At 34.1% G+C, this 16,075-nt stretch overlaps 1 protein-coding gene across 1 annotated transcript in view; it reads right to left on the reverse strand.

The window, feature by feature from the left end:
- Positions 1 to 16,075, reverse strand: part of LOC136824773 (la-related protein 1B-like) — a 40,569-nt gene that overhangs the window by 13,472 nt on the left and 11,022 nt on the right. The window contains exons 2-11 of the mRNA XM_067080744.1: positions 14,582 to 14,637; positions 13,458 to 13,520; positions 8,382 to 8,607; positions 6,157 to 6,346; positions 5,818 to 5,872; positions 4,820 to 4,909; positions 4,117 to 4,219; positions 2,043 to 2,108; positions 1,343 to 1,468; positions 179 to 282 (exon numbers count right to left, since the gene is read on the reverse strand). Coding sequence (XP_066936845.1) covers positions 179 to 282; positions 1,343 to 1,468; positions 2,043 to 2,108; positions 4,117 to 4,219; positions 4,820 to 4,909; positions 5,818 to 5,872; positions 6,157 to 6,346; positions 8,382 to 8,607; positions 13,458 to 13,520; positions 14,582 to 14,637 — 1,079 coding nt within the window. The remainder of the gene's footprint in view (positions 1 to 178; positions 283 to 1,342; positions 1,469 to 2,042; positions 2,109 to 4,116; positions 4,220 to 4,819; positions 4,910 to 5,817; positions 5,873 to 6,156; positions 6,347 to 8,381; positions 8,608 to 13,457; positions 13,521 to 14,581; positions 14,638 to 16,075) is intronic.

Consider the following 16,075-nt stretch of genomic DNA (forward strand, 5'->3'; position numbering starts at 1 on the left):
TCTTTATGCATAAAATCAGAGAAAAGTAATGAAGTAATCTTAAGTAATTTTACACAAAGTCCATTTTAAACTTTTTGCCCGAAATTTGCCCCAAAAAAAATGGTTTTCGAAAATCGGGCTCCGTCCTTTTGGGAATCATCATATTGCATCACTGTGCAAAAAATCATTAGCAACCAACCTTTTTATTAATTGAGCCGGATCTCCTTTTAACTTGGACCCATTCTTCTATTTCTTTCTTGTTGCGAATGAAATTCGGAACTATTTCCTCATCTTCTTTTTCATCTATTAATTAATTTGGCAATATGAAACATAGGTATCATTGTAATTTAGAGTATGGACTGATCAGATACCCCTTGCATTTACATTATTTTAACTTGCCAGTTTTTACCACCCCCAGCAATGGTCTCTACAACTCTAGAACGGACCACCCATACGTTAGCATTAGATTTGTAGTGATTTTGTGACATTGTACATCGTAGAATTAAAAAGAAATGTTCTTTGACAATTTCATACCAATCAAAACCGTATAAAATTGTCTGGTTGTTGGAAAAAATTAAAAAGGTTGGAAAAAATTAAAAAGGTTAGAAAAAATTTTCTAATTTTGTTTTGATTTTGACAATCCGTGAACTGTTTGAGAAAAGATCTTCAGCCACAGTTGATTGAGTTGATTTAAGTTAAACTATTTTTTGAACTACTTTAATCGTAGAAATTTTAGCGAGAGTAATTTTAGCGTATATTAGCTAGTCAGGAAAATCTTGATTTTTTTGGATTTATTTTAGCGAATCACGATTTCAAAAAATTTCGCGTGGATAAATTTTAGCGAATACTTGTCTGAGAAAATTACGCGTGGATTAATTTTAGCGAATCGCCATTTCCAAATAACTTTTTGAGCTGTTTTGAGATGTATTTTGGTGAAAGTTCGAGATATAACGGAGGTTCGAGATAAGCGTGTGTGTTTAAGCCTACATTTTCTTCCAGAACTCTAGGGACCGACAAAAATAAATATCTTTATTAGTTTTCGCAAAAATCGTAAAAAAAAAGAAGAAGAAAAAACTGGATTTATTTTAGCGAATTGCGTTTTGGAAAAATTTAGCGCAGATAAATTTTAGCGATCTGTCGATTCGGCGTGTTTTAGCGAGATTAATTTTAGCCAAAATAGGGAAAACTCGCTAAAACGCTAAAATTAGTCTCGCTAAAATTTCTACGATTAAAGTATTAAATTTGCCTCGCAAAAGTTGTGAAAGCTTTTAGATGTTTGTTCATTGCTATAAGATTGAATACAACCACCCTTAGTGATGAATTAAATTGGTCAAATTAGACCTAAGCATAATAATTATTTTACCTGCTATTTTGGGGACGGGTAGCTTCGGCTTTTTATCCAGCTTTGATGGCTGGTATTGTAAAGTAAGGCTCTGGGTCTCTATTTCTGTCGATTCTAGTTCTTTTTCTTCTTCAAGTGATTTTACCTCTGTAAAGGAAAGAGGATACCATCATATTATCTTGTAACAAATTCCCATTACTTCATAAGAGTTTACAGTTAGTAAGTCAGAGGCGCAGTAGTGTAGTGGTTATCACTACTTCTTGACTTCTGTGCAGGGGGTTGGGGTTCGATTCCCATCCGGTGCTGTGATTTACTTGGCAAGTGAATGAACCTTCGCCCGGGTCAACCCATGTCATGTTGTGTGTGTGGAATTGGGTACCACGGTCTCATACAAGAGCGAGGGGAGATATACCTGACTCTGTGGTGTGGTTGCCAATACTTGTCGGGTTCGACCATGCGAGGATGTAATGACCTCTCGAGTCGTTCGAGAATAGTAGCTATACACCATCAGCTATGTGTGTCGCGAGCACGAGTTGGCATAGTCAGCTAAGCGCAGCGATTTCCCTATCCTAGGATAGTGAATGCTGTCCTGGATAGAGCGTGTTCCGTTTATCAGAAGGACTATCTCACTCTCTTTTAAATAGCTCTTTAAGTTAGACATTTATATATTACCAAAAATTAACTTGCAAAAACATAAAAAAAGACATTTCAAATTGCTTACCTTTTTCGTCAGTAGGCTGTGATGGTGGATCATGCAACAAGGCGGATTTGTAGGATGTGTTCTCAACTGAAAGATTAAATTATTTTTTGGTATAGAAAACAAAATTATATCCATAAAAACTTTCATAAAAATACAAAACACAGAGTAAATCTGTTTACAGACTATATTGTATTATTATATACTAGCCGGTAACGGCATCGCACGCCGATTAGGCACTTAAAGTCCTTTGGATGTTGAAGCTGGCTTAAAGGCATGATCAAATAAAAAAAAGAAATCTCTTCAAAGTCTGACTCTAGCCCTCCCCTGGGTGTCTTATCTTTTTACCATATTTGGATTGTGTTGTGTCCCGGTGATGTAATTTCTTGTTTAAGTCAAAGCTTATCAGAAAGAGCATCGTTATTAAAACTATACCGTACCAAACAGAGTCGTACGAAGCGACTCTGCAAGTAGATATGTTTCTCGCTTCTCTCGCGTTAAATACGCCGTCCTGTTTTGATAATTTGAAAAATTTGTATGTAATGGTAGAGGAGTGAAACTGATAAATTAATAAAAATGACAATTCTTCATGAAAAAAGCAAGTGCAACTCAGATTAAAAAAAATAAGACAATTCTAAATTGCTTTTTTTAAACCCTTGTTGTAACTTTTCAAATTTAAACATGTAAAAAATGACGTACACACTTTTGTAACAACGACTTTTTGTAACAACAAGTGTTTTATATGAAGAAAGAGGCGGACTAATTTTCCTTTTGATTTTTATTGCCCTTTGAATGCTGTTGTTGTTCGACAAACTTTTTTATTTTTATGTTTTGATTTACATATGAAATGTTCATTTATATAAAAGGAATTTGTGTTGTTTTGAAAAGAATTCGAAAGTCATTAATAAAAACAATCGTCAAATACATTTCAAACAAAAGAAAAGAGAAAAACAAAGGGGTGGGCAAGCCTAGGTGTCACTTTCGTTTTCTCAAGCAATTGATAGATCGGATAGAGCCTGGTTTAGACTTTATTCACCCTTTGTTTTTAAATTTAAGGCCCATCTACATTTAGTCATTTTAATTTCTGCCCTGACTTGCCTGCTCTTTTTTTCTCTTTTCTTTTATATCTTTTCCAATGTAATTAACGATCCTATTTATTAATGACATTCGAAATCTTTTCAAAACAAAACATCACATTCCAAATCTAAGTCAAAACATAAAAATCAAAATGTTTGTTGACAACAACAGCATTCAAAGGGCGATAAAAAGCAAAAGTCAAAATAAGTCCACCTCTTTCTTCATATAAAAACATTCAAGTCGTCGTTACTTTTAAAGAGAATGTGTACGTCATTTTACATATTTAAATTGTTTTTTTTAATATGATAAAAACAAAGAGTTGCACTATTCTTAACGGCTACGGCTACTTTCAATTAATAAGGTACAAATGTTCGGACGACAGCGGATTTGCTGGTCTGTTGCCAAATCTTGTTCTAAATAATATTCCTTATAAGGTCAAGCAGATCAATATGATTTTAAATAAAATCTTCCTTCCAAAAAGTTAATTCAAAATTGTATGCAGATCGCAGAAATTTGGAGCTTAGGATAACTGTATTATGTTTGGAAACTTTGTAGTTGTTCTGTTAAGAACCTTTAAAAGTATTTGAATGGGAATACCAGATGTTATATTGTGTAATAGCTGCTTGTAGTTCGAAATGATGGTATCTAATACAGCACTGAGGCTAAAAGGCATCTTTTTTTATAGAGATTAAGATTTGATGTAATGCATCGAGAGCACAGCTAATTAGAGTCGATATTTTACGTGGATAGCCCAGTAATCTAGGACTTTTAGGCAGTCTTTCGATTGTTTTCAATGGCCAGCCGACCGAACCCCTGGTTTGAGACGCTGACGCCGTTGACCACCGCCATCGCGCTCATAGCTAGTTTTACAGAATACTTGTGATATAGACCCGTTAATCGTTAGGCAAAGTAACAAAACACTGTAATGACTTATTTGTGAGTACCACTTTAAAGTTTTTAAAACTTTGTAAGAGGGTAATTGTTTTAATAGGGATCTCAAATTAAGATTATAAGTTATTACCTTGAATAGGGGGAGAAGATGGTGCTATTGGCCAATGATCTGGAGTAATTTTTGGCTTCACAGCATACCCATCACAAAGAATTTCAACACTGTCTTGAAGTGACTAAAAAATAAAATAAGCTTCATGTGAATGGATATGCTAAATTTAAAGAATTTAATAGACCTTTTCGTAAATTACGTCACGAGGATCACTTGCCTCGTTTTGAAATTATTACCAAGGTGATTAGCTCCCAGCGGATATGATTGAAAATACTTTCTATTCATAAAAAAATTATTTAATGTCTCAAGGGACATAATCACCATGGCAACTGTTTGAATACAAGGCAAGTTATGTTCGCTACGTAATTTATGAAAAGGTCTATTTGCCTACTTTTAAAATTTTCCACCACCGATTGGTTGGAGGTTTAACATAATATCAATATCCGATTATCTTAGTAACCTCTCATAGAAAACTCTGTACTGCATGCATAGGTAACTTCTTCATAGGTCCCCTAAGTGAAAAGGGGTTTGAGCTGTGTTATCATGGTTATGCCAATTAGTTTCACATTGATTTAGTATGATGGACCCACAATGGGTTCAATCACTGGCTGAGTCATAACTGGACTCCAAAAAAGTACTTGATAACTCTTTGCTTAATGCTCATCAAATAAAAAGAAAGAACCTGCAGTACAGAACTTTCAACTACTATGTAAGAAGATTTTACCTCAAGAATGACGTTATAGTCATTGGTCAGCTTTTGTATCCTATTGAAGGTAGCCAAAAGTTCAATTGGGATGGAACCATCTGGTCGCATCTAAAAAATAAAACAGTTGCAGTGAATCTACTCAGAAATTCATGCGCTATTGAAATTATATCCAGTGAATTTAATAATTTTAAATATTTAAAAAATCGAGTTTTGGGATCGAAATTTAGCAAAAAAAATTATTTTGCGGCCGGCCGGGTGAGTGTTTTTTTCGTCACCCAGTGGACCGGAAACAAAAAAAAATTTCGGGTTCGCCTAGGTGTTATACTTTAATGATTGAGTGCCAAAAACTTAAAAAATGTGAGACATGAGACTTCACCTTTATTTCATCTATTCTATAGGTATATTCACCTATTCACCTATTTCCCTTGTGTAAGCCACATTTTTGCCCAATTAACAAACTGTAAGCCACAAATCAGTGCTGCGAATGAAAAATTTAGCCATTTGCTGGCAATGCTGAAAAGAAGGTATATTTCTGACTATTTCCATTATTGAGAACTCAGCCTTCAAAATTTCTTGGTAGAGTAAGCCACATGACCAGTAAGCCACATTTTTTGCCCATACTTCATTTGCTTGTAACTCCCCTTTAAGTAAGCCACAAAAATTCGCCCTTTAAGCAATGGATAGCTAATTTCCTCAGCTTAACCATCAAAGCGATCCTAAGTGTAATTTTCCCAAGTTATGGTCAATTTAGTGGCTGACAGTAAAAATGTCGCAAAACAGGGGTTTATTTTTGATTGGAATCTACCAATCATTCACCTGATTTAAATCTTCTGAATATTAAAACTTTAAGATTGCTTTCAAATTGGACAAAAAATGAAAATAATTATCAAAGTTGCGCAAGCACTTTTTTATTTTCTGGTTTGTGGACATTTAACTTTTCTTACTTTTTTGATACAAAACCTAACTTAAACTGTCAACCAGAAATTAAAAAGTTCTTGCCTTAAAAAGACATTTACCCTTTGTCGTAGATAAAAATCGCCAATTAGATTATCTTCAGAAAAGTAATACTCCCTAAAAAGGAAAATTTTGTTGATACATTCAGACCTAAATTTTTTCAGTGAAAAAAAAAAACACAAGATAGATGCTGATAAGACCTACCTACATAATAAAAAAAAAAGTAGTCAAAAACATGCTGAATGACGATGGAAATGCTCAAAAAAGAAAGGAAAGATAACAGCATAGCACAGAGATGTGTAAGCATGAAAACATGAAGAAACTTGCTTTACGTTTTAGAGGAGCCCCATATACAAAAAATCTCAGACATAATGCACTTTCAGTTTTCTTGTGATACTTACACTTGTTTCTTGATCATATCTTTAAGTACAACTGTGTCTACTGGCCCTGGAGGCGATACTGGTGGTGCACCACTAGACAGTTGCTGATCTGCTGGAAAATACATGTATTGCTGAGGAATGTAAAGTCCATCAGGAGTTACATAAAATCCCTCTGGATCATCATATCCTGGGACATGCATTTGTGCCGAGCCTGAAAAGAAAAGCCATGTAATAGGTTATTGTTTCATTTATTCAAGGTCTGTTCCAAAAAGTTTTGCACTTTGCACATTTTGATACACAATTTTTGAAGGAGTTGAAAATGATAATGACAAACCAAAAAGGAGAGATAACAGCATAGTAGCATAGCATAGAATGTGTAAGCTTGAAAACATGGAAAAACTTGTTTAATGCTGGATTTCTGATGTTCCGTAGATAAGGAGCCCCACACACCAAAATGATCTTTTGGAAATCAAAACATGCTCAAAGTTTTGAGCATTCTAAACATAAACAATCCATTCCTTTTAAGATAACTAAACAAATTCTAATGAAGCATATATTTATACATTGTTAAGCAATTACTTTTTTATTTCCTGGTTTACAGACATTATGAGGAAAAGTTTTGGACAGGAGGATGGAAAAAAAATAAAAATAAAATTGATGTTTAAATTTTTATTTTTTTATTTTTTTAAATCAGAAATCGGAGGAAATAATAAAATGAAATTTGCTAAGTATCGATTTTTTAAATAAGTCTCTCTTCAACAACTCTTCTTCTTAGCACATATGCAGGAAAAATGTACTCTTAGAGTTGTTTTTTTGTGGATAGGGAAATTCCATGGGGAAGTTTCCTGACATTAAGGGAAGGATCAAAGTATTTTTACATTGGCAGAATAGGGCACAGCTGTGTTAGATCATTTCACCACCATCTCTCTTTCTCTTCTTTTTTTTTGTTTTCCTGTTTAAATAAAGGTTTTTTTATTTCTTTCTTCTTTTTTGAAGGTTGGAGGAGAAAAAGTAAATAAGGAATAAAGTAGAGATGTTAAAGTTTTTCATGCAGCAAAAATTTTTGTAAAACATCTTTTCCTCTAGATTTTAGAGAAATTTTAAATTTGATCGACGTTTTGCAGGGCCAAATACTGTATAGAATAATAATGCTATGAACTTCATTTTTATATCAAAGATTGTTCAATCTTAGAACGTCAAAAATGAGGAAAAAAATTTGAAAATATATTTATTCAGTCAAAAAATACAGCTTAAAAATCTTTGTTCTGGTAGACTCGGGCTATTTTTGTTGTTTTTTGGTGGTTTTTGAAGTCAACTAGTGTAAACTTTCGACTGTATCTTTCGATTGAAAAAAGCTTTTTGAAAAATCTTTTAATCACTCGTGTGAAAATGACTATTATAGCACAATTATTGAAGAAGTTCATTTTCTTCTTCTTCATTTTGAATCATAATTTTTCGAATTTTTGAATTCTCAACTTCAGTGGCTTCAAATTATTCATAGGCCCAATTGTAGATTTCAGCTAAATCCGACAATTTTTAAAGTTTCCAGGCTGCCCCAAAGTTTTAGCCTCATTTTGACGAAAAAACTTGTCCCCAGGCCCCAAAAATCAAAATGAAAAAAATACCCGCAGATATTCACCCAAGGAACAAGTGTGCAAAATTTCAGCCAAATCGAACAATTTTTGAAGTCTCTAGGCTGCCCCAAAGTTTTGGGACATACACACAGACACACAGACACACACACCGACATTCTCAGATTCTAGCTCAACTGAAGTTGAGAATATTCCACTCCTGTTTGTCTTTTCAACACGCACAAAACCGCTATCTTATTCCAATTTTATCAAAAGTTATAGCCTTTTTTGTCTCCGCTACAAATTATAGTGAGACAGACTTTAGGAACGCTGCACTAGAACGATGCGGTTTTAGCATTAGTCACTTCGTTTCAAAATAGCCTTGGATAGAGCCTGTGAAATGGAGAGTCTAGAGGCCTTGTGTTTGAAATACATTGAGGGAACTAATTTAAAATTACTTTTTACGAAAACTAGTACACTTAATTATAAATGAAAATGACAGTAGTATTACTAGGAATTTTATCATTATTCGAGCAAGAATATGTCAATTTTTAAAAATTTTTCCTGAAAGGAGGGGCGTTTACTTGTTAAAAATAAGGGGCATATATATATGAAGTAATACAGTAATATGAAAAAATCATTAAAAAATCAAATTTTATATAATTAAATGATTACCTCTTCCTGTTGATAGGCCACCTCTTCCACCTCTGCCTCTTCCTCTGCCACGTCCACGGCCTCTTCCTCTGTAACCACCCCTTCCTCCTCTATTCATTTCAAATTTTTCAGGCTGTGAGGCATGGTCTATTGGTATTGGTGTCCACTTTGGTTTTGGGCCTTTCCTCTTTGGTGTCCCTTTAGGAGAAGGACTTGGGGAGGGTGTTGCTGTGCCATCCTTTCGTACCTGAAATTAGCAAAATTTAAGGTGGTTTAATTAAGATTAATCTAATTAAGATTTTAATTCTAACTATTTATGTGCCGTAAAAATTGATTAATTGAATTTTTTGCATATTTAAAAGTGCCGACTTCAAATACATTTCAGGTTGCGTCACTTGGAAGTGTGCGATAGCACATGCACACCTCTGCACACACCTAAAATGTCTGAGGAGTGCGATCAATCACACCCCATAAAGTTAGTTTCACAACTGAAATTTGTGCATAGCACTCCTTACCACACGCTTAAATTACTAAAAGAAAGTGTGATTGATCACACTCCTGGAATTTTGAAATGATACAACCTGACAATTTGGCAGAAGCAAAATAGGTCAAGTTTGTGACAGCCCTTTCGCAACAAAAATATTTCAGCACTTTCCAAAATCTGGACCCCTGTATTTTGCAATGATTTTGGGCTGCTTGTGTTCATTTTGAGATAGTGTTATGAATAGTTGAACATCCGCAACGCACTGGGCTCAACTTCAGTGGCTTCAAATTATTCAAAGGCCCAATTGTAGACCCCCAGATATTCACCCAATGAACAAGTGTGCCAAATTTCAACCAAATCCGACCATTTTGGAGGCCTGTAGGCTGCTCCAAAGCTTTAGCCTCGCTTTGGCAAAAAACTTGTCCCCAGGCCGATTTTTATTTGACGTCAACTAAATCAGACGCTTTTGCAACGCTCTTCGAAAAAATGGCTAAAAACAAATATTATAAAGCAACTGCCACTTTCCATAAACAAGAGACTTTCAAAAAACTCCTCAAATGAAAATATTTTCAATCAAGCCAAACCTATCTACGAAGAAGCTTTAAAAGCAAGTGGTTACAAAAACATCAACTTATCATATGAAAATACCTACCAAAATACAGAAAATCGTCGATCAAGAAAGCGAAAAATTATATGGTTCAACCCCCCGTACAACAAAATCGTCTCAACAAATGTAGGAAAAACCTTCCTAAAACTCATTGATAAACATTTTACAAAAGCAAACAAACTTTATTCAGTTTTCAACAAAAACAATGTCAAAGTGAGCTACTCTTGTACCGAAAACGTCCGTTCTATTATAAACTCCCACAATAAAAAGATTTTATTGAAACCTGAAGACAACGACCAACATTGCAACTGTCGTAATAAAAATGCATGTCCGTTACAAAACAAATGCAAAACCAAATCCATTGTATATAAATGCGAAGTTACAGCACCTAATCATGATAAGAAATCATACCTTGGCCTTACCGAAAGAGAATTCAAGCAGCGATATAATGAACACAAGCAATCTATCAACAACGCTAAGTACAAAAACAGCACAACCCTGTCTACGTATATTTGGGCCTTAAAAGAAAAGAATATTGCCCCGACGTTAAAATGGTCTATCCAAAAACGGGTCAAATCTTACTCTAACACTTCCAAAATGTGCCGCCTTTGTTTACAAGAAAAATTAGAAATCCTGAGATTCGAAAACAAAGACGAATTGCTTAACAAAAGATCCGAAATCGTTTCTAAATGTCGTCACATGAATAAGTTTATGTTCAAACATTATAAAACAAAAGACTGGACATAGCTGCTCACATGGGAATTATAATTTTATTTTTTCTAATTACTCATTAATTTTTACGACTTGTCGATTCTAGCGGTGTTTGAATTTTGAATTTTTTTCAATTAGATCAAACTTGTATCATATGTAGCTGATGATTGTAAGCATGAAACTTTAAGTTCTACATTTTAAAAAAAGTTTTGACTCATCATTATTGTATTGCTCCTTTACGTAGAGCACTGTCTTTGGTGAAACAAACCCACCTTTATTGCTACTAAAAACAAATAAAAACATCAAAATTCATGAAAAAAACATCAAAATGGATAAAGATCAGCTTTTCGAAGCAGCCTCGCCACCTCAAGCTTGCACGCCGTCAGGATGTACTGAAGACGAAGACCTGGATCGCTTAACATGCAAAAAATGTAAAAGATCAGTTCATTATGAGTGCACACAGTTACCCCTGTATCAACTACAAATATTTGTGACATCCTACAACGATCTTTACTTATGCTCAAACTGCGTACGAATAACGAAAAACCTAAGAAATAAAGTGGGAAAAAACACTCAACATATGATGCAAAATGAACTTAAAAAGAAAGACGACGTCATACAAAAACTGAACAATGAGGTCAACACCAACACAAAAACCCGTGATTCCATCAAAAATGACCTCAAAACTTTTCTGACAGGAAAACTACAAGAGATGGAGGAAATGACAAGAAGCATGATAAAGGAGGAAATAAAGCACACAGCAGAAATAATGACGGAAACATCAAAGAAAACATACACCGAGATTACCAAGAAGCAAAAAGAAGACTTAAAATCTGCCGAAGAACAAAAACGGAAGGAAGAAAGTGAAAAGAGAGACATAGAATCTAGAAAACTGAATATGATCGTTCACGGGTTTCTCGAATATTCAGGCCCAGATAAGGAAGAAGAAGAAAATGGGAAAGATATGACATATTTCAGTTCCGAGAACTCCTAGATGACATCAATGTTCCAGAAATCAATGTTACTCACCACAGATTAGGACACAGAAAAACTAAGAATGGCCGTCCTCTGAAAGTCACCCTGCAAAGTCAACATGACAAAGATCTTATCATGAAGAATTTACACATGCTAAAAGAAACTTGTTTCTTTCAGGTAAGTATAACGGAAGATTTCACAATCAACGAACGAAAAAAGATCAAGGAGATGCACGAACAAGCAAAGAAACTAAAAAAAAACGATAACAATAAAGGATTCAGCTGGCTCATAAGAGGAAGCCCAAGAACAAAACTACGCCTCGTTAAAAAATTACAAAACCAAACAAAAATATCTTTAAATTACAAACCAAAGTCCTCTACAGAAGAAATCGTCAGCGATTGGGCATCAACAGATGATGATGAATGATTCCATTTTGTAAAATAGGCAGTCGAACTCTATTAGCTTTAAAGCTAGTACAGATTTGTACACTTTTTTCAACTTTAAAGAATATATACTTATGGATTATTAACCGAAAAGCCAGTCTCTGTGGCAAAATATTGACCGAGTTCGAGACGTATTGGAACGAGCGAAGCGAGGTCCAATACGAGCGAACGAGGTCCATATTTTGCAAGAGAGACAGGCTTCTGAGGTCAATAATCCATTTATAGCCCTGCAAAAATAAAGTAATAAAAGTAATTAACAAGTGTATTCTATTGTTTTACATCGTAGAAATTGACATTTTAATAATCATCCAATCAGTTTTCTTAAAAATGATTGACAGTTGTATTGCAGAGCTATACATTAACATACAGGCCCCTAAAATCAAAATTTTTGAAAAATGCAAAAAGGACCCCTAGATATTCACCCAAGGAACAAGTACGAATTTTTCACCAAAACGAGGCTAAAACTTTTGGGCAGCCTGGAGACTTCAAAAAATTGTTCCATTTGGCTGATTCTAGCTCAACTGAAATTGAGAACAATAACATGCCATTCATATTAACTTTCAAAAATTTTGCCTTTAAAGAGGTCTGAAATTTTTAAAACAACCTAAATCATGTATATAATAACCTAGCAATTGAACAAAAAACAGTCATTTTGACTTTTTTAATTGAAAAATAAGCAAATTATTCAAAGTTTTTGGTCAAAGGTTTCCTCTGTAGGAAACCCCATTAATTTGCCATGCATAAATTGTGGACTCTATGGATTTTCCATGAAATTTTGCAAATAAAGCAAAACATAGCGTAGGTAGATACATAGTCATTATAAAAAACACTGGTCTGGCTATGTATTGTTTTAGCTTTATTGTCGAATTTTCTTTTGTTATAAATAAAAGGCAAGTTGCGATTTGCATACTTTTTGATCACGTTACCAAATTCTCCTTTTGGGATTGGTCTAAATTTCAATCACATGATAAAAAAGTATGCAAAATAAAGTCGATTTGCGAACGCAAGCTCTAACTGTTAACAATAGAAAGAAACAAAAGCCTTCCAGACCGGGGTTTTTTATAATGACTATGGTAGATATGCAATATGCAATTATCTTCTATTACAAAGTCATAGTGTGCAGAGGGGTCTGAACCACCCCCATTTTAATATTTCACCCCCCCTATTTTTTAAATTTTTTGATCCCGCACCATTTACAGGGGTCCGTGCCCCCAGCATATAATTTGTACTCCCAGTATTGGGGAAGAATTTTGATGAATGAAATATATTTTTCAGTGTGAATTCGTACCAATAGTCAATGAACTCGAAAACACTAGCAAATAAACAGTAAACTAATAATAGTTAAAAAACAAGGAAAATAAATCTGATTCAAAACAGAGTGCAGTGAGAATAAATCAGATAAGTCGAAATTATGTGATATTAAATTTTATTGAGTTAAATCAACATATAACATAAAAAGAAAATTTTTTTAACCAAAAAGTTACCTCCCCCATTTTTATTTGACCCCCCCTGTAAGCTCCAACCCCCCATTTTAACTGGAAAATTGCCCATCCCCCCTATAAAGCCTTCCTTGAAAACTCGGATCCCCCCCCCTTAAAAAAAGGGGGGGTTCATACTATGCAAAGGACAAAACTTATGTCAATTTTAAAATGCATATAATAGCAGACAATAAACTATAAACAACATATACCTCCTACACTTCAAAATTTGAAAACAGAATGACGAAATAATCCACAAAAACAAAAATTGGTTCAGAAGCAAAGCTTGCAAGTCAGCAATTTTCCATCATTTATTTATTTATTTTAGGTTTGCTTCGAGTCAAGGACAAGACACATAGACGTGGACAATAATGCTTCACATTTGAACTATTCAATTACCTTTGTTTCTTGGGCCGAGGCATCAAGACTTGGCCAGTGTGCTTTATCTTCAAGTACAAGAGGCTAAAAGATTAACATAAAGTAATAGTTAAATCAAATCAATCAATTAAATAAATTGAAATGAATTGTCAAAGAGTGTGATACGCCTTCAAAACCAAATAACAAAATTCATTTCCTTCAAAAATTAAAACATACTACAGACTAGTGTTTCAAGCTTGCGCATTCATCCTAGATCATCTGGTAAAGGGTTACAAATGAGAAGTGTGTCATCACAAGCGATTTGAAGTACAAATGAAATGGAACGTTCTCAAGCGTTCTCGAACGTTCCATAGCATTCCTTGAATGTTCCAGAGCGTTCTTGATCGTCCCAAAACGTTCAGGAACGTTCCAGAACACTTGCGAACGATCCTTTGCGTCTAAAAGTTAATACTTAAGATTACTCAATAAGAACGTTCGGGAATGTACAGGAACGATTTGGAACGTACAGGAACGATTGGCGAACGTTCTGCAATGTTCCTGAACGTTTTAAGACACTCCTAAGCTAGTAAATGACAGGGAACGATCAGGAACGTTCAAGAACGTTCCCTATCGTTTGTTTTGCTAGAACATTCCATTTTATTTGTATTTAAAGTTGCTTGTGCTGACACAAATGCCTAAGGGAATGAATATCTACAGAGGTCATAAAAAGAGTATAAAAATCCATAAAAGTAATAAAAATTTCAAATTAAGTTTTATATAGTAAGTATGTGCAATTCCTTAAAAATTTCTTCCAATCCCTTTGAATAAAAGCAAGCCCATCATTTCAATCCTATAAAAGGCCAATATTCTTCCAACCCTTTGGAAAAAACAACTCAATCTAGCCCCCTGGAAAATACAAAAAACTTCCTAAGGTACCCTGGAATTTCTTTTGGGGAACCCTGAAATAGTCATCTACCCCCCCCCCACCATGTATGGATATAAAAAAAACCCAATAGGTGAAAATTCATTACTCTCAAGTGGGATCAAGGGGGATCAGAAATTTGAGATAGAAAAAAACAAAAATACAGGGGCGGATGGTTACTTAAAAGAAAAAATTAAACTACTGCTGGTAAGTCAGGCAATGTGAATGTATAATAGTTTATTACCTTCAGTGCTCTTGGTGAAGTCTTTACGGGCTTTTCATCAGGAACTTCTTCAGTTTCTATAAATTATACAAATGTAAATTGAAAAAGAAGAAACTTTGCATTGAAAAGATCTGAGCAAGGTGGTCAAACTTAATGAACACTTTTCATTTTCAGAGCAGTGATTCAGTGAGAAGTCTCCACATGATTCCCGGCAGAAACAATCACAAAAAGAAAGAAAACCACTACCTATGTACATTTAGTACAAAGGGTACTGGGAAAATAACAATGTCCTAATTCCAAAACACATCCCACCTTAAAGCTTTTTGAATGTTTAGAAGTTGAAAAGTAATCAAAAATTATTCTAAAGTTTTAGTTCTTAGTTTCATGAATTTTGACTGAAAATCGATATATTATTACCCTTTTAAGGTATAAAAGTTATATTCATCTTTGCTTTCCTAAAAACTGGACAAAATATTATTGAAATTCCTAATTCAGGAGACTGAGTATTCCTCTTTTAATGAAATTTCTCAACTTGAATATTTTTTTTTAAGTATCCAATCTTTTTCATGGAAAGAAGAAGAATCGGCATGAATTTTGCTGATGGGTCGATTATCAAATTTGCTTAATTAGACCAAACAAATAAAAAATGTATTTTCTTAAAGTGCTAAAAAGCCTCAAAAATAGACCTATCAAATTTCTATTAGTTTATTATTACCTTGTGTCAAGTGTTTTAATTGCAAGTAACGACAGAATATCTTTAAATAACAATTAGTAAAGCCTTTTGAATCATTCAATTTACTCACCTGCCATTTTCCCCAAAATGCTCAAAATTTCTGCTGAGATCCCTAAAAGTGAACTTTTAGTCGGGGAGCAGAATTCAAAAATGGCATTTTTGCTTAACCCTAAAAAGGAATGGGGTTGTTATATACCGTTGGAACGGAAATTTTATGCTGATTATGGAAACCCAGGTCTTAAAAAGTCTATCCTGGACGATTTTGAAAACGAGACTGGAGTTTGCACTCCTCCGTGGTGTTTTTTCGATTTTACCTGTTTTAGAAAAATGCTGACTGTCAGCAAAGTAAAGGTTTTTAGAATTTAATTTTTTTTGAAAATTGCTACCGATAGAATTGCCTTTTAGCAAAAAATTCAAAATTTTTGAAAAAAAAACATTTTTTGCACTCCTTCTTAGAGGTTTTTTGCAAAAAATCAGCGTTTTTTACAAAAAAATATACTGCTAAAACAAGTCTGCTGGCAACTGAAATCCGGTTCAAATGACCCCTTTAATGGTTTTGACGGACGGAAGAAACTATATCTTACCACGACAAAAAACCGAAAACTGCTGTCAAAAAACAATTATTTGGCTTTTTGCTCTCCTTCTTTGGTGTTTTTTGACAAAAATCGATTTTAGCCGTTTTTAACCAAAATTCGACTTTTACAAACTATTCCCTTAATTTTGGAAACTGAATGCCTTCGTATCTCTAAAAGTTATTCTCCATTATGTAAAATGATGGAAAA

Source organism: Clytia hemisphaerica, unplaced genomic scaffold (assembly GCF_902728285.1).
Source record: "Clytia hemisphaerica strain Z4C2 unplaced genomic scaffold, Clytia hemisphaerica genome assembly, whole genome shotgun sequence".
NCBI classification, from domain to species: Eukaryota; Metazoa; Cnidaria; class Hydrozoa; order Leptothecata; family Clytiidae; genus Clytia; species Clytia hemisphaerica.